Genomic DNA, 24,772 nt, shown 5'->3' with positions numbered 1-24,772 from the left:
ATTAATATCAACGTTCACACAAAACTTAGGTAACACTTTATTGAGAGATGCAAGAATATCTTCGTGCTTCGAAAATCTTTCAATCAGTTGGGCAGCGAAATAATCTAAAAGAAGAAAGACTAAAAAGTTTGAATCCCAGAATTTCGGGGGGGGGGATTTGTCCCGACGCCCCCCCCCCCCCCGGCTACGGGCCTGGGCCGAACTAGTTATGACTTTAAGCCAAATTTGCATGTTTATGTGTAAATAGCTTTTAAATAAACATATGTAAATCAAGAACTGTTGGTACATTTGATCTTATATTTATTTTAATTTTTGTTTACTCATAATATAGGGAGAGTTACGTTTCGTCCGAGAATACAGGTGTATAACCTGAAAAAGTGCAGCAGGAAAGCTATTAAAGCTTAATATAAGTGCCGAAAGCGCGTGTGGCGTATCCATTTGTGTTAAGTGTTAGATAGCAATAAATTGCTAGACCCGAGGGTCCGGGGTTCCAGCCCCGCTAATGGTCAATATTTTGAAAACTATGCATCAGAATTTTTTATATAATTATTTTTCAATATTGTAAAGTAAAGGAAATATTCCTTTTCCTTAAATTACTATTATCCTTTTTTAAAAGAGCGAATAATAGCTAAAAAATGGAGAAATTTTTGCTCATATACTATGCATATAAATGACCCCATATCTCCCCTTAATATTAATCTATATTTTTTTATACTACTCGACATGATACTATATTATAACATAATATACAATCGTACAAAATGAAATAATTATAGACAAATTAGGGGGCACAATTTGTCCCTATTGAAAAAGTGCATGAAAGCACTGAACGATTAATATAAGTGGCAAAACCGTGTGTGCATGGTGTGGCCATTAGCGTTACGTGATAGGAAGCAACAAATTGCTACACCCGACGGTGTGGGTTCCAACCCCGTTAATGCTTAATATTTTAAAAATTATACTTCATATTTTTTTTAAAAATTTACTTTTCAATATTGTAACGTAAATAAAATATTCATTTTCCTTAAATTATTATTTTTCCTTCTTATAAGAGCGAATAATATCTTAAAAATGGAGAAATTTTTGCTCATATAAATGACCCCATATCTCCCCTTAATGTAAACCTATAATTTTCAAATTCAACCAGATATTATACTATACAATCGTACCAAAGGAAATTAATTATAGACAAATTAAGAGGCCCACGACGGGGCACATTGAAAAAGCGCGGGAAAGCACTTAAAGCTTAATATACATAGCCGTGCGTGGCGTGACCATTAGTGTAACGTGATAAGAACTAACAAATTGCTAGAGCCGAAGGTCCTGGGTTCGAACCCCGTTGATGGTCAATATTTTTTATTTCAATATTGTAAATGAAATATTCATTTTCTTTAAATTATTATTTTTCTTTTTTATAATAAAATAATTTGGCCAAAAATAACTTTGCTTATAGGTCATAATCAGCTTGAAATGGCCCTGAAAAACTGTAAAGAAAAACTCAGGATTAAGACAGATATTTTCATCGATTGAAAAAGAGTATACGAAGGTCACTCTGAAATTTTTGATAAAGTTATAGTACTTAAGAAATTGATTAAAGTTATACTTACGAAATCTGAAGCGAGTTTAAAGTAGTCTCCTCAATTATCAATGAACATTTGTTGACGAATTTTTCATAGGTTTCAAGCCTCACTCCTCTTATTTCTTGGAACGGATGAATGAAATACGTTTATAGCCATATCAATCTCTTCTTCAGGATGAAAACAACATACACGTAAGTTCTTTTTTTAGATTTAAAAAGAATTTAAAAAAAGCCAAAAGTCACATCTAGCTAAATTCATCTAACAAGGTGGATGTTTTATCACTTAAATGTGTTTCTGTTCAAGAAAATTAACTGTTAATATTGCTGAATGGGAAGATGCTAAGTCATGGTGTCAAACTATTTTTTTATGTATGTAATTCTTCAAGAATAATTTTATGCATAGCTGAGAATCCAGTTCCTTCTGTATCATTTGGTAGGTACAGTGATTATCATCTATTAACGTTTTCGGCCTACCTGTGTACTTTTTTATCCTGAAGAGAAATGTGACCTTGAAACAATTTTGTAAACCATCTGAACAACCACTAAGCTTGAAACTAAGTTATTAAAAAATCGTCTGCTATGCAAAATCTAAACTTTGTTACTTATCGTTTGCGCATATCTCAAAAATATCAAATCGATTGAAGTATTAAAAATATCAGATTTTCAGATACAGTGGGTAAAAAAAGTTTCCGTACGGTCGCTAAATTTAAGAATAAATGGGCATAATTTGTAAAGTATTGCATTTTTTCTTTAAATACTGTCTATATGTGTTTAGTATCAGTCTATGAAAAGAGATTTTTATAAATTTTCATTTTTACAAAACGAAAAAAGCATATTATTTGCAATATCTAAGGTAAATTGAAAATTGCAGTGCAAAAAAAGTTTCCGTACGTGTTATGCAAATTCTTTCTGACGTGTTTAAAACAGGCCCGCTGTAAATCTTTGACGTTAGAAAGTTAATCGTTAAAGTTGATCGTCTCAAAATGGAAATTCCCAGAGCTATTCGGGAATTAGTGATTAAATTGCGAAAAGATGGATTATCCATGAAAAGGATTAGTGCAATGACTAAAAAATCAAAGTCTACTGTGCAATATATCATTGAAAGGTATCGTAAACTTCATTCACTTGGGATAGAGATCGATCCGAGAGGCCGTCCAAATTAAATCGCGTGCATCATACGCCAAGTTCAAGAAAATCCACGAATTAGTGCACCGCGGTGGGCTGCTGATTTAATGGTTTGTTACAACATTAAAGTCTCAACTCAAACCGTGAGAAATGTCATTAAAAAAAGTGGTTATCATGGACGTGAGGCTCGGAAGAAACCCTATATAAGTTTGTGCAACAGGAAAAAGCGCCTCGAGTTTCAAAGAAGCATGTAAGCAAGCCATTATCTCTTTGGGAATCCATTTTTTTTTTAGTGATGAATCAAAATTTAACATTCATGGGTCAGATGGCCGAGTTATGGTGTGGAGAAAACCAAACAAACAAATGCTAACTAAGAATTTATGCGGAACTGTGAAGCACGGTGGTGGCGGTGTTATGGTGTGGGGGTGTATGAGTGCTTCTGGAGTAGCACATTTGCAATTCATCGAGGGAACTATGAATCGATTTGGATATCTGGATATTCTTAAACAAAATGTGTTATCCAGCGCAGAGAAACTATGTCTTGGAACTGGATTTATTTTTCAACAGGACAACGATCCTAACCACACCTCTAAGATTTGCCAAGAGTGGTGCCTTTACCATCTTAAACAACAACTTCATAGTCCTCCCCAGTCACCCGATTTAAACCCCATCGAACATTTGTGGGGAGAAATTGGCCGACAACTTAAAAAATATGACATAAAAAACAAAGTTGAACTCAAAAGTGCCATTAGTAGCATTTGGTGTAATATTTCTCCAGAAACAACAAAAAAACTTGTAGGGGTAATGCCAAAACGTCTAAGAGAGGTGATAAAGGCCAACGGAGGGCCCACTGATCATTAAATGCATTTTTGCAAATGTATTTTGCATTTTTGTAAACTTTTTTCGTGTGCTAGGGCACCGTACGGAGACTTTTTTGTTCCATGTTTACGACATTTTTTTGAGTTTTTAAGATTTATTATTTAATTTTGTCAGTATTATCATCCTTTTAATATGAATAAATATTAAATATTTGTTTTAACGCATTTTTAAGTTTTCATTTTTATCATTATGAATTTTGTGTGACAAATTAAACTTTGATTTGCATTCGTATCTGCGTACGGAGACTTTTTTTACCCACTGTATATATTTTACGACGCCCGGTGGCTGAGTGGTAGCGCTTCGCGCTGCCGTGCCAGAGGTCCTTGGTTCGATCCTTGGGCCGGGCAAGGCCGACTCAGCCTTTCATCCCTTCAGTGGGTCGATAAAATGAGTACCAAGCATGCTTGGGAACTAACACTGGGGGCTCCGCGTTCGGCTGACCACCTGACCGGAACATATGCTCCTGCACCCCAGAGCCCAAGGTCAAGAAAACTGAGATGGGCACAGTCGGCCTTGGCCCTCTTAATGGGCTGTCGCGCCACTGAGTTAGTTAGTATATATTTTACATCTAAGTTGAAAAATCTAGAAAGAGACACACTATCCCCTTCCGACTTTTTAGGTATACAGTAATTTTCAGTCTTTAGTATATGAATTCAGTTTTAAGTGAATCATGGAGTGCAAAAAATTGTAAAATATTCGAACAGTGATTAAAAATTGCGTCCTTTAGAGTTGTGTATACTTATATATAACGATGGCAGTCGGGTGAGATGGGCACATGATTTAAAAAGAGCGAATTAAACTTTATTTGACCATTATTACCAGAGAAGGAACACCCAAGTGACACAAAATTGAACACTATGTAATTTCCTCAAAAGACTATATTATGACACCAGTTTCAATAGAATCCCGGGGTGCAAAAATTCTTTATTTTCTTAATATTATGCATGCTCTGAAAATTTTGTTTTTTGGACTAAATCACATTTTAAAAGAAAAATCTTTAAAAAACTTTCAGGCAGATGTATTCATTTTTAGAAAGTATCGCGCCTATCTTTTATTATGAAACCAGTTTTATGTAAATTGCTTGGTGAAAAGTTTTTTTTGTTGTTAGAATTCGAAATTTACTGAAAATTGCGCATTTTCGAATTTTTTATAAAAAAAAATTATTTTAATGCATCTAGCAGATATGGATGTTATCGGAAAATATGACCAAATTTTGCATGTAATTTATCACTTGACCCTATTTTAATATAAAATTAAATGAAAAGGTTGACCATATTGTAATCCAGTTGTTTTATAAATGGGAAATAACTTAATGTAAGTGCAAGTAGGTAGTAACTACATTATGCTTTCAAAACTTGATCTGGAGCATCAATATATTGTACTAATAAATGTAATTGAGGTTGAATATTAAAGATTAAAGTTTGCAAACAATGAAGGCATAAACAGAAAATATAAATTTATAAACAAATTAGCTCAAAAACTTATATTTTGATAAGCTATACATAAAATTTTTATTGACATTTCTCAGAAAAAAAGTACACCTCAAGAGGAACTAAAGTTCAATATATTTTAAACAAAATGTATTTTTCATTCATAATAATCAATATAACTTTTCAAGTTTGTAAACCGAATATTGAAAGATTTAAGCTTTCAAATGTATTTAGTTTGGAAGCATTTTGTTAAAAACTTAACGAGTTCCGTTTACTTAATTGATTTTTAACTTTATATTCGCGCTTGTCCTTTCTCACTTAGAAAGCATATCAGTTTTCTTTTTTTCTCCAAATGAGTTAAATAATTACAGACAGTAATTTTAACGTACTTATGCTCTATATATTTTCGAAGTAAATGAATTTTTTAATCAGACATCTTACCACTTTAGTTTCTTATTATTTATTTAATACTCTAAATTCATCGACAAAAAGTAAATAAATTTTAAAAATCGGCTTGAATTTTTAAAAATATGTTTTTAAAAACTCAAAACATATTTTAACAAAACAAGAACCTTGTACATTGAAGACCTTACAGCTGGACAATGTTATAGACTAAGTCTGTCAGAAAAGAATTAAATATTTTTTCTTAGTTAAAGCTTAAAAAATTAATTTAAAAAAAATATAGATACGTATTTTTTAGGTTTGTAGCAAGAATATTAAATACTTTTAAAAATAAAAAGGAAACATAAAGCAGTTTTAACCTTTTTTAAATTTCAATAAAAAAAATAAATTTAGAATAAAAAATGCCACTAGGTCAAATATTTCATAGAGAAATATCTCATAGAGAAACAGGTTTTGACATTTTATATAGGACCCTTGTTCACCCCCAATTTGTCTACATTAATTTTGCAATTAGCTGTGGAGTATATAGATGTTGTTGCAATACATAAAGCCAATTCTCAAAACTACAGGTAGGTCAACGTTTGGGGAAAATACAAGCTATTTTATATAAAATACAATAGCATGCAGGATATAGGTTAAACAACATTACAATGGATAAGATTTATTGACACTCCCTTTCTTTTCATACAAAGTATGGTAATTTTAATAAAATATTTTTAATTACTGTTCTCAATATTCCATTTTATAAAGAAAGTGTCAGCACGCCCAAAATTCTTTACATTGAAAGATAAAATCAAAGTTATTGAGGAAATTATAATAAGAAATTAGCGCACGAAAATTAGCAACGCTATTTGGCAGTATGGAAAATAAAATGCACCATGTCTTTTTGCAGTTTGATACTACAGTAGGGAACCGATTATCCGGAACGATCGGGACCATCGCTATTCCGGATAACTGATTTTTCCGGTTTTCTGAATCGCTACAAAAAGTCGTTTTTTTTATTGTTAAACCCAAAAAAAAAAAAAATATTTGGAAATAATCTTGAAAAAACGAAGTAATACACTAATGATTATTTCCAAAATGATGGTAAGGTAAACATCTTTCAAAAAAGAAAGAAAAATCCTAAAATCTTATGAGGAAAAAAACATTTAAAAAAAAAAATGTCGGGAAAATTTATCGAATTTCATTCCGGTTTTTTGGTTTTCCGGTTTACTGATTTCCGGATAACGGGTTCTGCACTGTATTATTATTTTTTTTTTTACATATATTTTTAAGCAAATAATTCATTTATAATTCTGAATAGCAGCCACCTCTCAGCATCAGTCACACAAACACAGTCCTGTGAAGAGCGGTCGTTCAAAGGTTTTACTGTTGGAGTGGTTTGTTACCCATCTGAACACATTAAATTAACAGAATTAAGTTTCGGTCCTGTGTTGGCAACATATATTTTCTTTTCAGGCAACGTAAGTGACGTCATTTGTGCATATAATTACGGAATCTGAGTTAACACACTCACTAACTACTGTGCATGCTTTGCTAACATACACACTTAAAACATGAAAGAAAAAAAAAAAGCCTTTCTGAATAAAATACACATAGAAGACTACAAATACAGTTATATATACTTTATTTTACTGGATCTTTAGAAAGCAAAACAGATATTTTAAGAATTCAGTCAAATTTTATAACATTTAACTATACTTATACAGATGGAGAGACATATACTAACAAAAATAAAAACCCATTTTCTGCTGACCCTCTTATTGAAACAATGAACTCAGAGAACTAAAGATGGTTTCATAGAATAAAATTACACTGATCTAAAAGTAGAAAGATTTTTTTTTTTAAAATTAACACTGCCCCTCATGCAGAAAAGTATTTTTGAAATTGGTATTTGCTTTCTCAAATCTTATAATTCCAGTATATTTTATATGAACATGTCATACACTATTAATATACAAGGAAAATCTTTATACAATAAATCAGAGATGATGTTATGCAACATCAAAATTACAAGGCTATACAACTAATAACAAAACATCGTATACTTAGTACAATTTGACACTAATATTTATCAGAAATCATCATGCATTACCCTGATCTTATGAATGCTTTGTAATATTACAAAGCTATTATGACTTAATTATTTTAAGAACTTTTATTAGTTTCATACATGAAACTCGGAAACATGTCAGAGAATGGCACATAAAATAGGAAACAATAACACAATAAGGGAAAGTTATCATTAAATTGGGGTTAAATTTAAAAGTGAAATTTCAGAAATGAAATAAAAGAAAAAAATTTTGTAAGAAATTTTTTGAAAAAAAAAAACTATTAAGTGCAAATAACAGAATTTTACAAAATTAAGATTTCGTAAATATTTTTTGAAAAACTTAGCACAGCTTAGAACTAGCAGAAGATATTTCATTAAAATAACAAAAAAAAGTTTTTTTTAACTCTTTAAAAGCTGATGAAGTAATCCTGTAAAATAATATTCAACAAACTTAATTTCTCAGCTCTAAGTTTCCTTTTTCTAATTTAATACCAATGAAGATTAATTATAAAATATTCACAAAAGAAATATTAGGTAATCATTAAAGTATCTACTTGCAATTTCTAGTTAGTTACACATACCCATTCATTGTTTTTAGTTAGTTGCATAGCAGTTCTTGAATTTAACATATTTTTTAGGTACAAAAAATATTAATACTGTAAAAATTATTTTTACAGTATTAAATATTACCTTTTATGCCTACAAAAAGAGCATGCATTCATTTATAACATTCAGCAAATTGTTACAATTTTTGTGAAAAACTATAAGGTTTTTAAAATATCTGTAATCCTGTAACATATTTGGTAACATGGTCGCTTAGCAAATAACAATAAAAAATTGTATTAAAACATTATAAGCAGTCCATAGATATCATTATTACTTTGACAAGGAAGAGGGTTTGATATTTTATACCATTTTGAACTGATCCGTAACTGAAGCCCAGCTTTAAATGGATGACAACATTTATTAATTAGTGCAAAAATATCTAAAAAAATATGCAGGTTTTATCCAAAAAATTGCATAGTAAATTTTACATAGAAAATGGAAATAGTGAAATGTATTTATGCTCAATAAATAACAAATACAAATTTTACACAAAAGTTAAAATCTAAATTAATCAAAAACAGCTTGACGAAAAAAATTAAAATTATAGTTTCGAAAATCGCTCGATTTAATTGGACTCAAAAATAATTTTACTTTTTGTTACAGCTAATGTTTTTCAACAGCGTAAGAAATTTAAAAGAAAATTTTGTTCTCAAAAAGTAACTTCACAAAAGTTGCCTAAAGAGAGAATTTGACTACATATTTAAAAATTTAGAACAAAAATTTTGAGTCAGTATGTTTTTTTTTTTCCCCCAAATAAAAATGCTACTAAAGTATCTGCTTGAAATAAAATGCAGTTTTTGAAATACTTAACATTTAGTTTACTGATCATGATGGTGAATTAATATCATTGGGGGGGGGGGAATTTTAAACAAGTAATATTTTTATGTCCTTTGACATCAAGATAGGACACAGTAAAAAAATTAGAAATGAGTGCTGAAATTACAGTAATTTAAAAAATTAATACTGACGTATATAGACTATTTATGTTTTGATATTTAGATCATAAAAATCCACAAATAATGTTATGGTCAACCACCCAAAAAGTTATAACCATAATGAATGTATTTGGTCACCTTATACATTCAACAAATCCAAGTAACTGAACATAATTCAGATATGCTTTTAAAATTTCAATGTCAGTTTGGACCCATATACTGGGAAATTCTTTGTCAAATAAAATAATGTACAAAACAGAGGAATGTGAAAAGAACCTCCGTCAAGAAAACACTGGTATATACCCATGTCAATAACATTTTGAGTACATGAAATATAAGCAGGGATGCAAACTTGAAGCAATGCTTTTCTGTTACCCTATCCAAAACATGTGGAAATAAATATGAGGGAAGGATTAACGAATCATTGATTACACATTTCTTATCGCAAAAAGCAACAATCGATTTTGACATTTATCGAATTTTAATTTATCGAATTTTAATTTTTCAAGAATGTGCAAGTTTTTCAATCTTGGTTTTAAATTCCATAAATTAAAAGAAATAGCTAGTAATACAATCTTTCTTTTTCATCTTCATCTTTTAGACTTCCTATTCTTTATTGCCTTATATATTTTATTTTTAAAAGCATTGTTTTAATTTAGTTAAGTTTATAGAGAATTTTATAATTTCTTACAAATTTAGTTTATTTAACTTATTTTTAATACATTTTAGTCACCTGAAAATAATTTAAATTAAAAATATTTATCATTTTATTTATGTTTTTGTTTCAGATGAATTTTTTTTTTCCCAATCAAGAAATTTCAAGCAAATAAATATTCAGTAATTTCTTTTAGTTGTCCACAGTTATTAAATTACGCATTGAATTTGTCTTTTAAAACTTGCGAACCTACCAAGTACAACATTTGAATACAAATATTTTACAACACACGTTGCAAATAAATTTTAGAGTACCTGTGTACTAGCTTAATTCCACCCTGTAATTTTTTGTACTAAATAAGCATACATATTTGTTTGCAGATTAATTTCGAGAGTTAGTCTGCAAATAAGATAATGCATTTACAAATTGAAAAGCAACCAAAAATAAGAAATTCAAGCAGTTTTGCACACGTTTGACAGATGTTATTGAATATAGTTAGCATCCCTGTGTTAGATTAGACATGATTTAGCACAAAATAGGAATTTTACCTGACAAATCTCAAAATTTAAAGAAGAAATCTCATATGCGTATGACACTAATACTATAGGAGTATTAAAGACATGTTCATAAAAAAAAGTTCATATTTCTTTTTTTCCCTTTTTATCCAGATGACTTAAATTTTTTCTGATGAGAGCAATGAAATGAAAAATATCACATAAAAAATCCACAAATTGCATAATGCCTAGCAATGAAAAGCTATAGTACACATTTTTAAATGCATTAGAATCAAATGTGGAAAGGTAGGATTGCAAGCTACAATACTTTATACACACATTACCTATACAACAGAGAGAACTTGTTGACTAATTTATTTTCATTGGTGTGCATCAGAATCATGAATGTGATTGATAGAATTCAGCTTGCTTTCAAACAAATTTCCCGCTGCTCTGGCTCAACGTGTAAGCTCAGTTTATAACATCTTTATTGTCCTCTTATGTACACATTCCCATATCTCTCTCTCAATTTAGAAACTGAAGAGTCACATATTTAAGAGAAATAAAGTCACTCCTGAAGCCACAATAAAGAGTTTTTATGGAACTAAATCAATTTGTAATATTGCAATGCAAAAGGAGGCTTACAACACTCAAAACGGAGACGGTTTTTATGAAGTCGGTTCGCTCTTTGGCCTTTTAATTTCGACATTGTTTTCAGTGCTACTTTCGGAAACAGATGCATCCTCAAGCTCATTTGCAGTGGTAAACACTCGTTTAAATGTTTTTGCTACATTTTGAGATGAGTCTTTACTTAGGGGTTGAGGTGCTATAAATGATGCGGTACTATAGATATTTGATGCCTCATCTGAGTTTCCAGCCAAAGGCTGAGTCACCACTGTCAGCACATTCGAGGGAAATCCAGCCACACCAGATGAAGATGCTTGTACAATTACGGTAGCTTGAGAAACAGGTTGAGAATCGGAGTTTTGAACTTTTGGCCCACAAACCAAGATCCTTGGTTTAACTGCAGGAAGTAAATTCTGACTGCTTACTTTATCTATAGAAAAGAAAAAAAATTTAGCATTTAACAAAGAAAATCACAATAACTACCTTCTGCTGGCACGAGTTTCTAAAAAAGTAAAAGGAGGAAAATGTGTAAAAAAAAAGAATTGAGAAGGATATTCTGTGTGCAACAAATTTATTTACTACAGGGTTATCACAATTTGGAACATTCCTAACTTTTCTAGAATGATTTCATCACATTTTCCAGATATTTGTAACTAAACTGATGGGATATAATTTGTATTTATTTATTTTTCAATCCAGACTTATTCATGCATAGATAAAATATATTCTTACTCCAAGTTAATAGTGGGATTGTAAAATTACTGATATAAAATAATGAGCAAATTCAAACATATTCCTTTATTTAGCAGTTAAAAAGTTCCATACAATGGGGCCATTCTAAACTGCTCAAATTTTAGCCAGACATTTACATAAAAATTTTGTTACACTTTCAATGGTCAGACTGTTATGCTACCGGACTTCCAAAAAATTCCAGCCCTAATGCTAAATTCAAATTACCATTGAATGTATAATTGCTATTGAGCATGGAATGCATATGCTTTGCTTACTTAGGAACATGGGAACAGGTCCAAAATTTGGTGAGCTAACGATAGATGATATATAGCCAATAATAAAGCCAACCCTGCGTTTTTAATATTAAATAATCAGGATATAACATTTTTACCAAAAATGTTGTTAGAAGTTAATATAACCCTATAATCAAAGAAAAGTAGACTTTGATATTTGATTTGTCGCGACACTGAATTTAGGAGTAATACATTTGTATTGAAATGAAAAGTTATCTATTACATTGATAGTTACGAAAAGAATAAAAGCATTTATATTTGCTTTTTATAAAATGTGATAATAACAGGTTTGAGTTTCTACTGGTAAAAACCTTTAAAATACTATTAACCCATGTTTATTAACAGACATAATGGTTTATTATTTATTAATAACTGATCAGAATATTTGAAGCAAATATTAATATAATTATATTATAATATACATGTATATAAACACTACCCTACAATAATGGAAGAGACACTGAGTTTTGGACATTTTATAACTTTATATATGTTTAGGTCATGCGATTTAGAGTTTTGGGGACAGAATAAATTACGAAACATTACAAGTATTTATGAGCACCTTAAACCAGAAAATCAAACTATAAGCTTGTAACTTGTATCGATTATTTTAGTTGTCAATTAAAACAACTGCATAAAATTTTGTAAACATAGAATAAATATCTATGGAGTTGTGGTTATATTTATAAAAAACAAATTTTTTTGCGCTAAGTTATTTTTCCTTAACTTTATAAATATTCAATGGAATCAAAATGGAGTAAATGAATTACAAAATTACTTCTTTACTTGCTTTTTAAAAAAAAATTGTTAAAAACTGTGCAAGATATAAGTATTTAAGGTAGTTCTTTTATACTGTGCAGGGACAGAAAATTTTTTATTAACCTCATTTGGCAACTAATGAAAAAAGTTCGATTTGAATATCTTAAAAATTTAAAAAGTTTCAAGCCATTTTGTAAGTAGTTTTTGTACTTTTTAAAAGAAAGCTCAAAACGATATGGGGTTTTCTCCAAATTTTATTTTGTTTCATAAAACAAAATTTAATAAATGATACCTTACAATAAACGTCCAGAAATCAAAATCATACCAGCCAACTTTGGAGAAATAAAATAACGGAGATTTGACTAACATCATTTTTTGGGCTACAGTAAAGTTTTGATACATCATGCATAGTCATGTAAGTTAAAATTGGAAATAATATAAGAACTTACATTTAGCGAAGTAAAAAATATGTATATAAATCTTAATCTAAAGAAGATTTTTTTAAACTATTATTTATAATTACTTAAACTATAAACACTCAACATATTGCAGTACTGACAATAGCAACATCTCTTGAGGAATAAGAGAATTATTTTTGCCATCAGCGGATATTTTATTGCCAAAATTCTTCCTTTTTTTAAAATTTCTTCTACAAATTCGGAGAAATTTGAGAATATATAGGTAAACAGGAGATAGTTGTAAAATACAGGAGCCTTGGCAGGAATGCAAAATGTGATGGTATAAGGAAAGAAAACATTTTTATGGGAGATGATCCCCCACAATGCTGGTCTCATTTTTAAATTTCAGGAAAACTCCTGATTGTTTTGAGCTTTCTTTCGAATACTAAAACTATATATTTATAAAGTTATAGAAAAAAGGGGGGAAAAATAATTGCAAGTGGAAAAGAAAAATAAAGGTTTTTTTTTTTTTTTTTTTTTTTTTTAAAGTCCATATTTCCATAAATATTTACTCTAGGCTCACCGAATTTTACGTAGCTACTAAAAATAACAACCAAAGCAATTTAAACAAGTTACAAACTTATTGCTTGATTTTCTGGCATAGGGAGTTAAAAAGTATTTGTTTTCTTTCGTAATATATTGCCAGTCTCTCATGCTTCTGAGAACTATTTCTCGGGAAATTTAAAAAAATGTCAAAAACTCCATTATTGTAAGGGTAGTGAGAATGTATATAAGCAAGTAACAAACCATTGAACAAGTGATATGATGTAAGCTATCACCTAAATTGAAATTGTTAAACTAATTATTCACATAACCAGGTGAGGCAAATCTTTTCAATATTAAAAACTTAGAAAATTGATATATATCTATTAGATTTTCAATATGAGCCAATAACAATTAAAATCATATCTAATAATTACATTATGGTGAATTTCTATCACTGTATATCATAACTCTATTTCAGTTGTATTTATATACAGAAACTAGCTGAATAACCATAAAGCTCAAATAAGCAGAATTATGCAATTTTATGAAAAAAAATAATTAAATATTTTTTTTTTATTTTTTTACAAAAAATTGGAATATTTAAAAATATACAGTAGTAATAAGGGTATGGTAAAATAAGGATTTTTCTAAAAGGGTAAAATTCGCTAAAATTTTTTTTTTTTTACTTATTTCACTTCATACATTTTTAATTTCAAAATTTCACAAAATAATTATTTGTTCAAATGAATTAAAAGTATAAAAAATAATTTTTCGTGCAATAAGTTTTCAAAATTCAATAGAACAACAAAAATGAATATCAATGATACTAACTAACATAACTAATTTTTTGTATGTATGTTCATTAAAATGGAAATAAAATTTTGTCCCATTCTTGCAAGCTTACAATGCAAGCAATGATTTTGTACCCCAATTAAAACAAAAATATGCTATTTTTTAGTTATCAATATTTCGTTTTTGAAAATTATTATTGTGATTTAAGTAATATTTTTTATAGCATTATTTATTCAGTTTAAAGGGAAAGAATCATAAAATCAAAAATTATTATAGAGATGATTTACTAACACAGAAAACAACAAAGGCAATTTTTCAGAGCAAAAAATTTTTGCACAAAATCAAACAGAGATTAAGTTTATAATGTGGGGAAATGACTCTCACCAGAGTTTTCAATTTTTATGCCATTTGTATGTGAACCATTGATCAGAATCCCATTAGTAATGATAGTTTGCTCTGAAGCAGCTTGATTTGCAGAAACTGATCCTGGAGTAGTACTTACAACTTCAACAGTATGAATGCCTCCTGAAGATATTAACAATCTTATTATTTTTAAGAAAATTATATAAAATTCTAATTATTTTTTATCAAGAAATTTATATAAAAAAAGGTATGTACAATAATATCATAGCTGCCAACCTTAGGAACACTATATGCGATAAAATTATACGTACCAATTACGAGCGTAAGACAAAAGTTTAAATAATAACATTAATAGACATATATTTAAATACCTTATGTAAATTAGTAAAACAAAACTATAAACACTATCTTTTGCGGGAAATTTATAATACTAATATTTCATAATTAGGAATACCGGTATAATAATTTAAAAACAACCATTACCTATTAATACATAATTATTCTTTTCCAAATTATAAAACACAGGTAAATAATAATCTACGTCATAAACAAATATTTCTGATGCAAGTGTTTAAATACTACAATATATTTTTTTTAAAAAAACTAATAACAGTTGTTTCAGATTAAATTTAGTGAAATGATCAGCAATAGATATTGGAATAGTATTTTCCAATAAAAAGGTACTAAAAATTACTTAAGCACAATAATCACAGAAACGCACTTGCAGTGATCAGAAAAAGAAACTGGTTGAAAAGCAAAAATAACAGCAATTTGACAAAAATCCAGATTTTTTTTAAAATATCAGATTTTCAGATTTGATTTAATAATTAAGAACAAATCCGAAAAATTCTGAACAGTTGGCAGCTATGTAATATGTATTCATTTTTGATTTTTATAATCCTTTTTTAGCTTGAAATTTTAAAAAATTATATTTTTTAGGTAAAGCCAACATTTAGGGTCATTGAGATTAAATGTTGGTTTTCCAGAAAGTAAGGGAAAATTTTAAAAAATGTACGCTTTTAACAATAAAACAGAACTTTATTAAACTTACACATAATATTAATAAATATTAGTAATTTTTTCTTGTATGATACATTTCAATGGATGAAATGAAAGTTTAAAATAAACTATCTCCGGTTACATTGAAAATTATCTGGTGCAGCAAGCTAGTGTGTAAAATAAGAAATTTAAAAAAAATAAAATTACAGGCACAAGAGATGGATATATTTTAACCTATATGATGCATTACTTTTTTGAACGATCCAGCCCGGAAATATCAAGGGCAGGAGAAATAAAAGACAAAAGTTCACCCCGTGATTTTGACGTGAGCGTGAGGAGTTTAACTGGTGAATTATGACAAGTTTGTTATTATTAAAGAAAGAGAAAGTGCAAGAAGTTTTTCAGGATTTATATTTAGAAGCAAATAAAAAAGTACGTAAATTCATAACAAAAATGACAGAATTTTTTTTTAAAATTTTGATTTTACTCCTTTTAAACTTATATAAAAATTGCTTGATTTCAGTCTTCATTTGAACTTAAAAATTACGCTTAAAAAGTTTTTCTTAAAAAAGCAGCCCTTTGTTTTATTACCTCTTGTGCCCAGTGCTATTACAGAAATTATCAAATGTTGTTCTGAATGGGAATGAATGGGTAACCATTCATATGAAATTGTTTGCAAGTTATACATACCCAAAAAGTTCATGACAAATAGATACAATAAAAAGGCAAACCAATAATTTATAAAGCTCAGTAATAATATTTAATTGCCATCAAACTCAAAAGGAAATATTACTTATAATTTAATAGCATTGAAAAAATAAAATGGAATACATTTTATGCAATATTTCAATATTGTGTAAAAATAAATAACAAAAGAAAGTGAAGTATAACAATTTATAATATATTAGGGGGGAAAAATGTTATTAATTACGTTTCCCAACTCGCAATTAAAAATACTAGAGGAAAATATTTTGAAATGGTAAATATTTAAAATATTAAAATAATAATACATTAGTGTAAACATACAATCTATTTTAGAATAAATATGTTTTAAACATATCCATATATTGAAAAAAAATCTACTTTTTCGTAAATTTATTTAGAAATAATATCCAATTAATTTGTAATTTTACTTGATTTGAGAAACGTGTTTAAGAATAAATTGAGAAAACCTTTATAAAAAGTTTATATATTTTTTAGCATGAAGCTTTATCTTGTTTAATATTAAAACATTTCTTACAAAAATACTTCAATTTTCAAGTTTGTCTGTCCACATTAACTTACGAAAAGATAAATTGGGCTTTTGATATAAAATACACGAGACTGTTTAGTTTCTTTTTTGTCATTGGGGAGATTTTATTGGGTATTAAATCATGCACATTTCTTTTATTTTATACAACTATAAATATGATTTTTATTATACGACACACAGAAAAAATATAGTTAAAATTATCAAAACTATTGATTATTTTTTCTAAATTTATGGTAGATTACAACTATTCAGTTTATATTACAAGTAATAACTATGAGTTGTTAATTATTACAAGCAATAACTATGAGTTGATATCTAAACATTGATTTGAATTGAATAAAAAAAAAAAGTAGTCGCCAATAATTGTCTAATCTCAATTTACAAAATTTATTTTAAATTCTCAATATTTGTATCAATTTCAATGTACTTATATATGCAGGGAAGCAGGATAAGTTTGATCGTGCAAACAAGGTTTTGGAGAAAATTTTGGCAATAATGAAAAATTCCTAAAAAATTTTTATTATTAAAAAACATTTTATATCAATTTGTGTATTTATTAGTTTGAATTCTTAAAATTTATGGAGACCTTAAATTTAATTTCATAAATTATTACTACATCAATATATTTTAATTCCTAATATTTTTCACACATATGCTTGTTTATTCAAGCATAATGTAAAATAAAAAAAATTCTTACATAAACTTAACTTTCTAAAAACATTATGGGGAAAAAAATAAGAAAAAGCTTAAAAAAAGCATTTTTTTTTTATCTAAAGTAAAACTTTGTTTTGAGGAAATATTAGGATCTAAGAATTTTTTGCACTCTTGCTTATATGTACATGAATATTTCTAAAAAATCAAGACTAATACACTCCTGATAAGTAAACTAATTATAATTTACAAAAAATATAAACGTTTGCTAATGAGTTAATAATTTTTATCAATCAATAAAGATTTTAATTAAACTACTATAGATACTTAGTACAGTTATTAGAATAAATTTCTTTATTACATTTTATTATGTTATAATAGTTTTAGTACATCTACATTTTAGTCTATGCAGCTCAGCATCAATCGAAAGATTAGCTTCGAATTTCTAATCTAATTCGGTCTAACTCAAATAAAATAAAACTGAAAAATCAACTTGGAGTACAGAGGACTTCAAAAGTACTTTTTTGTAATCGCATGCTTCAAGGAAAGGAGGAGTCAAAATGTGAATAAATGAAAATTTATTTTACGTATAATGAATAAGATTATTATTAAGATTATTATAAGATTATTTTTATAAGATTGTTTTTTTACTTTTATTTAATGAATTAAGAGATTGGATAAATTATAATTTTATGCATTTTTATTTATAAATATTTAATATTGTCTACACTAAAATTTGGGTTTTTGACAGAAGTTATTCTTATACCTAAATTATAGATTTTTGACAACTGTCAAAAATTGTATAAAAACTATATAAAATTAATAAAGGCATAAATTTTGTTACATAATTAATAGGTTCACCAGAAGGAGAAGGAGTTATACGAGCACACTGACTTTTGGCTATGTTCTCAACTCCTCCTAGTCATGAAATTACAATAGATTATATTGATCAAATTACCATCAAAATATTATTACGTCAAAAGTACACAGATATTAATCTTGATATGCTAATATTTTACTTTGTTTGAAATTTACAAATAAAAAACTGGTAAAACAAAATAAAAATACAACATAATATTAGGGATGTAACGAATAGTAATTTATCTGAAAAGCAATTTTTTTACAAAATAATAATAATAATTTTAATATCTAAATAAGTTCTTTAAATTATTTTTAAAAAAGATTCAAAACTTAGCTAAATTATTGGGATAGGGTAAAGGGAAAAAACTGTATAATAAAGAAATATTTAAGATAATTAAAAAACTAACTAACAGTTAAAAAAAAAAAAAAAAAACTAAACTTGCAAATTTTAAAAAAACAAATCAAAATTCTCTTATTTCTTCCAACAAAACTTAAGTGCGAAAAATAATATTTTGCATAGAACATTACAAAAAATATTATCTATCAGAAAGGCTTTCAAGGAAAAATTCAAAGCTAAAAACCTCAGTTAAACTTTTTCACAATAGAAAAAAAAGTGACGATAAAAGAATAAAGTTTATTAAAGACGCTCTTTAAAAATACCGATTATAATTACAAAATTTTTTTTTAAAAAAACGGAAAAAAATACTCCCAAGTTCATGAAACAAAACTTTAGCATTACAAATTCCAGATTTCAGAAATGCTTAGTTAAAAAGCTGCACCATAAGAAAAACAACAAAAACAAAAACATACATTCTCAATTCTTAACTTGTCTGAATATAATTTTAAAAATTAGCAGAAGACTCGTGTTTTATTATACAGTAATCCAGTTTTAATTCTTCAAATTTTGCTTTTCTATTTGTTTAGCATAAATTTGAAAACTGTGTGCAAATTTCAGAGCTTAACAAATGTGTGTAAAAATTACATTGAATATTTAAGAAAAAAAAAATCTTTTTAGATTATTCTTCATTAAATTAATTCAAAAAAACTTTCTTTAAAAAATTCTTTTTCTAAAAAAAAACAGTTAGCCGAATATTTGGTAGAACATACAACCAACAGAACATTTGGCAAAATGGCCGAATACCGAATAGTGACCAAAGATTCGTTACATACCAAATTTGGCTATAATGTTAATATTTTATTCTATTTCAAACTTACAAATCAGAAAATAGTAAAACATAACAGTAATAATAAATAGAAAATAGTAATGCTAAAAAATAAAATAAGAAAAATATTAACATTATCTAATATTAACAATATTAACATGTAAGGTATTAATAAAAAGGTCAAAAAAATTTACCAGAAGGAGAACCAGGAGTTGTGTGAGCAATTTGAATGTCGTGAGATAAAGCTACATAAGCAGGTTGAGTGATTACGGCAGGTGTAGGCTGGGCAATAATATCAGATGAAGGGTCAACGACCATACTTTCAGGTGTGGGACTGGGTTCTCTTGATAATGAATCAGGTGTGACTAAACCACTTATGCCGCTATGACTTGGTGATGCTGGTGCAGATCTAAATAGTAGATACATAAAATTGAATGAAAATTTCAAATGACGTTAAGGTAAAGAATAAAAGAAAAAAAAACATTTACCAAGGTTAGAACATAAAAAACAACAAAAATCAGATTTGATTTAAATCATGTATTTTATTTAGATCAAATTTTCTTTATTTTTATTTATTTCATAGCCAAATTATCCAATAAAATGTATTAAAAGTATAGTATGAATTAACAATATTATTATAAAATGCATTAAAAATATGCGCAGGGTGCATAGCTAAATTTTTCAACAAAACATAAGCACCTTTTAAGCACTCAAAAAATATCATAATTAGGTTTTGAGCGCTAATAAAAAATTTTCTTCCTATTGATGTAAGTTCTTCATATATTAACAAAATGCAAAAAAATTAGTTTCTGATAAAGAACTCTTTTCTTAATTATATCAGCCATCATAAAAACAATTCATGCACAATTTTAAGTATATTCAATATCGAGTGGCTCATTCTATTTTTTAAATTAACAATTACTTTACTTGGTTATGTAACAAAAATTTTAAAGATAGTAAAGAAAAAAATCTCAGTTTGGAAAAGGAAAAATTAAAGCACTTTTTAAAAACTTCCAATGAAAAAAAAAGCACCTTTTAGGGCTTTTAAAAAATTAAAATCGAAAATAAGCAATTTTTAAAAATGCTACGCAATCTGTATTATATAAAAACAATACAGCTGAAATAGTTGATATTTTCTAACTAAAATAGTTTCAAAAATTACTTTATATTATTGCAAACTAACCACTGAATAAATAAAATCGTGGTTATTTTTTTCCTCAAGCTAAACATCCTAAAACTTTAAAGACAGGGAAGCAATTTTGACTGTTACATATCCAATGAAGAGTATAATAGCTCAGATCAGAATACATCAAACGAAAAAAAATTATTGTAAGTTTCTCTGGGCAGAACAAGTCTTTCATCAATATTGGTGAACACTAACTAGGTATTTAATGTGTTTTAGAAGTGCTCCAAGTATTCAAATAAACACATAGCTACCAACTTGTTAAAAACAAGAATAGGAACACAAAGCATTATATGCCAATCAGGAGAAATTGTGACATTAAGTATAAAATCCAAGTGCCCAAAAAATCAACAACGAGACATCAATTTACTTACCATACATATTATAAATTTAGCATAATTTTTTGAACTAACATGTTTAATTAAATTACTTACTAATAAAGAATATCACACCCTTATAGTAATTTATTCAAAAAAAAACTTACTTCTTACAAGAATCGCAACATATTTTAAACACGTGAAAATACAAATTGTGATAATAAATTTTGAAATCGTGTTAAATATGATGTATAATCTTTAGATCACGTTAATATGAATTGCAACGTAGTTTTTAAATCACATATAAATATGAAAATTGATGTTTGATATTACAACCGATTAAATACGAATCGAGACGATGGATTTTTACTCTCATGAATGAGAATAGCGATATTGGGTTTTAATAACGCATAAATACAAATTATGATATAAGATTTTTAAATTGCATGAATAGAAATCATGGTGTACTTATTAAATTGAGTGAATATGAATTGCAACATGCAACTTTTTAACCAGGTAAATCCGAAAATCGATGATTGATATTAAAATTGCATAAATAAGATTTCTGCGATATGTGATACTCGCATAAGAATCCTATTCCCTGCTTCTAGTTTTTAGTCCTGTCCTGGGTTGAAAGAGGATCAGTATGAGGAGTGAAAAGGCACTAGAATACCGAAAATTATTATATTTGACCTTAAATTGTATAATAAATTTTGACCTAAAATCATATTTTTGGAACAAGGCTAAAAAATAAAAACAAATACGATTTAATCAGAACAGTTGTGAAACTCTTCCGATGTTGTCGATGTAAACATAAAACTAAATAGGTATAATTGAAATATGTTAATTCCCAGAAAATTATTTTACACACAGCTAATGGAAAATTATAATTCAACAATTTAACATCACTCATATATGCATTTTTATTTATTTATTAATCTATTTTGAAACATAATTACTAATAAATATAATTTACCAATTTAATAAATATAATTTACCAATTTAATAAATATAATTTACCCATTTAATATTTCCAGGGATAAAACTTCAATATATTTAATTACAATAGAAAACATCAGTTTCTAAGAATGAAGTGTAAAACATCACCTTAACTTCATGCAAGATAAAAATAGACCAGAAGTAACAAAAAAATATATTAACAGAGATATATATAAGGTACCCGAAATAGTATATAAGATAGATATTTTCTCTTTCTTTGCATCTTAAGAAGCTGCATCTTTTGCAATTTTTTAAAAAAAAGGAACATTCATTCAACTGAACAGAATTATACATAAAATGTATAACATATTAAAGTTTCAGTAAAAAAAAAAAAATCCAAATTTATAAATAGATTTTGCTTTAACAATTTACACAAATAACAATTTACAAAAATTCTTTCCATCTCATTTAAACCAAAAATTAAGTGCATATGTTTTTTATGAAATTTTTTATTGTTTATCTAAGAAATTACCTAGAAGACAGGCCTCCATAAGGTGCCCTAAAACAAGGCACACCTCTTTGCCGCCTTCGCCTAAATGCCTGTTCGATCAGTTTTGATTCTGACTGAGAGTCAATCTTCCAAAAACTTCCTTTACCGGGTTCTTCTTGAGGTCTTGGAACTTTCACAAAATGTCGATTAAGTGACAAATTATGACGAATAGAGTTCTAAAATTAATGAAATACTCAATCAGAATTACACACACATATATTATAAATATATACATATACATAAACTAAACTCAGTGGCGTGACAGCCCTAGAGGGCCATGGCCTACTGTGCCCATCTCAGTTTTCTTGACCTTGGGCTCTGGGGTGCAGGAGCAGATGTTCCGGTCAGGTGGTCAGCCGAACGCGGAACCCCCAGTGTTTAGTTCCCAAGCATGCTTGGTACTCATTTATCGACCCACTGAAGGGATGAAACGCTGAGTCAATCTTGCCTGGCCCCGAGGATCGAACCAGGGACGACAGCGCTAAGCTCTACCGCTCAGCCACCGGGCGTCATATATATACATACACATACATACATATATAACATAATACAGGACATTTAAATTAATTTAAATATTCAAAAAATTTGAGGAAAAACTTAGTATGTATTCAGACCTTGTAATTCCTTATGTATTTAGAGAGTGAGTCTGAGGACAGTGAATTTATCATCTCTCAGTTGGAAAAAAACTTTAACCTAACATTTTTTACCTAATTTTAATATCTATTTTATGCAGATATTTAACGTAAACACTGTAATGCAATACATTTAATAAATATGTTATCACAGTATGGGTGCACAACCTGCAGCCCGCCGACTGCTGATGTGCGGCCAGAGAGAGCTTCTGAAGATATTTATTTCTTCTTTTGAAAAATGAAAAAATTTTGAATCTGAAAGTTGAGTTTTGACTCCTTGATGAGCTCAATTTGCACTAATTTTATTGTAAATCTTGACTTATAGTAAAACTTATTTCTCGATTGCTTTTTCAACTGTTATTACTAGAAAATTCCATAGTTTTAAAAAATCCAGTATTTTTGCCGATTTTATTATAAATCCAAGTGATGTTTCTAGTGTTTGTTTGTTTTTTTAGCATTTATAACTACAAATTTCCATGCAGCTTTTAAAATCCTGATAAATTTATTATGATATTACGACTCGTGTTACAGATCACGCATTTAATTTATCACGTTTTGATGAGCTTCATTTTTGCCAATTTCATCATAAATCTAAATTATACTTTTTTAAAGCAGTTATATCTACACTTTAGCACGTAACTTCGAAAATCCCGTATTTTCACTACAATATTATTACCAAAAGTGAGTTTCAAATCGCACATTTAAATAATAAATTTTTGAAGCGTTTTGCTTTTACCAATTTCATTTAAAATACAAGTTCTTTTCAATAAATTTTTTTCGACAGTTTTTGTGATGCATTCCCACGTGGTTACAAAAATTCTGAATTTTATTACGACTTGTGAATTTTAAATAAAGCTTTTAAATAACTACTTAATAGAGCACTTTATCTGTGCTGATTTTATTGTTTATGCAAGCAATCTTAATAGTAATAATATAGTATAATATCAAATAAATGTTGTATCTTAATATATACTATAAGTTTCATTTTAATTTTTGCTGAAACCTTATAAATTTCCTTTAATTAAAATATTTATTAATTAAAATATTCAAATTTATATTACTCATTAAAATATGTACTTAGTTTTTTCAGACTTTTATTCTGTGAACATAATAGTTCTTTTTTCTTGTTAAGAGTTTATAGCATTTCTTTCTCCCAAACATGTATGTATGTATAAATATATATATTGATAAATCAATTATTGATAAAAAAAGAAAAAACCTTAAAAAGTATAAGTTTTTTTTAATTTTTTAATTTCTAATAATTAAAAGCATTTAATTTTCTGAAAATATGTTACTAAGCTGAGAAAAATATTTAGTGCTTAGAACATCACTTTTAAGATAAAGAATTATCATATTTGCAATATGACTAAATATGTATGCAACCCTTCACTTAAAAAGGTTGTGCACCCCCATTATCACAGCGTATTTTTTAAGATAAGACTTGGATGTATTGCAGAAAAAACAGGAGATCAATGGATGGGACTTCACATATTTCACCGCCAATAGGTCAAGCAAAAAACTGCTTGCTGACAAAAATATTTCGCATTTTCGAACTTA

The 24,772-nt window shown here is 27.9% G+C and overlaps 1 protein-coding gene across 2 annotated transcripts in view; it reads right to left on the bottom strand.

Moving 5' to 3' along the window:
• Positions 1-7,025: 7,025 nt before the first annotated feature.
• Positions 7,026-24,772, bottom strand: part of LOC107449731 (forkhead box protein K1) — a 31,547-nt gene continuing 13,800 nt past the window's right edge. For both annotated transcript variants that reach the window (XM_016065358.4, XM_071183120.1), the window contains 4 exons: positions 22,566-22,759; positions 19,789-20,003; positions 14,690-14,830; positions 7,026-11,215 (listed from right to left, as the gene is read on the bottom strand). In XM_016065358.4, the coding sequence (XP_015920844.1) occupies positions 10,827-11,215; positions 14,690-14,830; positions 19,789-20,003; positions 22,566-22,759 (939 nt within the window). In that variant the 3' untranslated portion in view covers positions 7,026-10,826. The remainder of the gene's footprint in view (positions 11,216-14,689; positions 14,831-19,788; positions 20,004-22,565; positions 22,760-24,772) is intronic.

The sequence above is a fragment of the Parasteatoda tepidariorum genome, chromosome 7 (assembly GCF_043381705.1).
Source record: "Parasteatoda tepidariorum isolate YZ-2023 chromosome 7, CAS_Ptep_4.0, whole genome shotgun sequence".
NCBI classification, from domain to species: Eukaryota; Metazoa; Arthropoda; class Arachnida; order Araneae; family Theridiidae; genus Parasteatoda; species Parasteatoda tepidariorum.
Note: the sequence above shows the minus strand (reverse complement) of the source record. Positions and strands in the feature narration are given on the sequence as shown.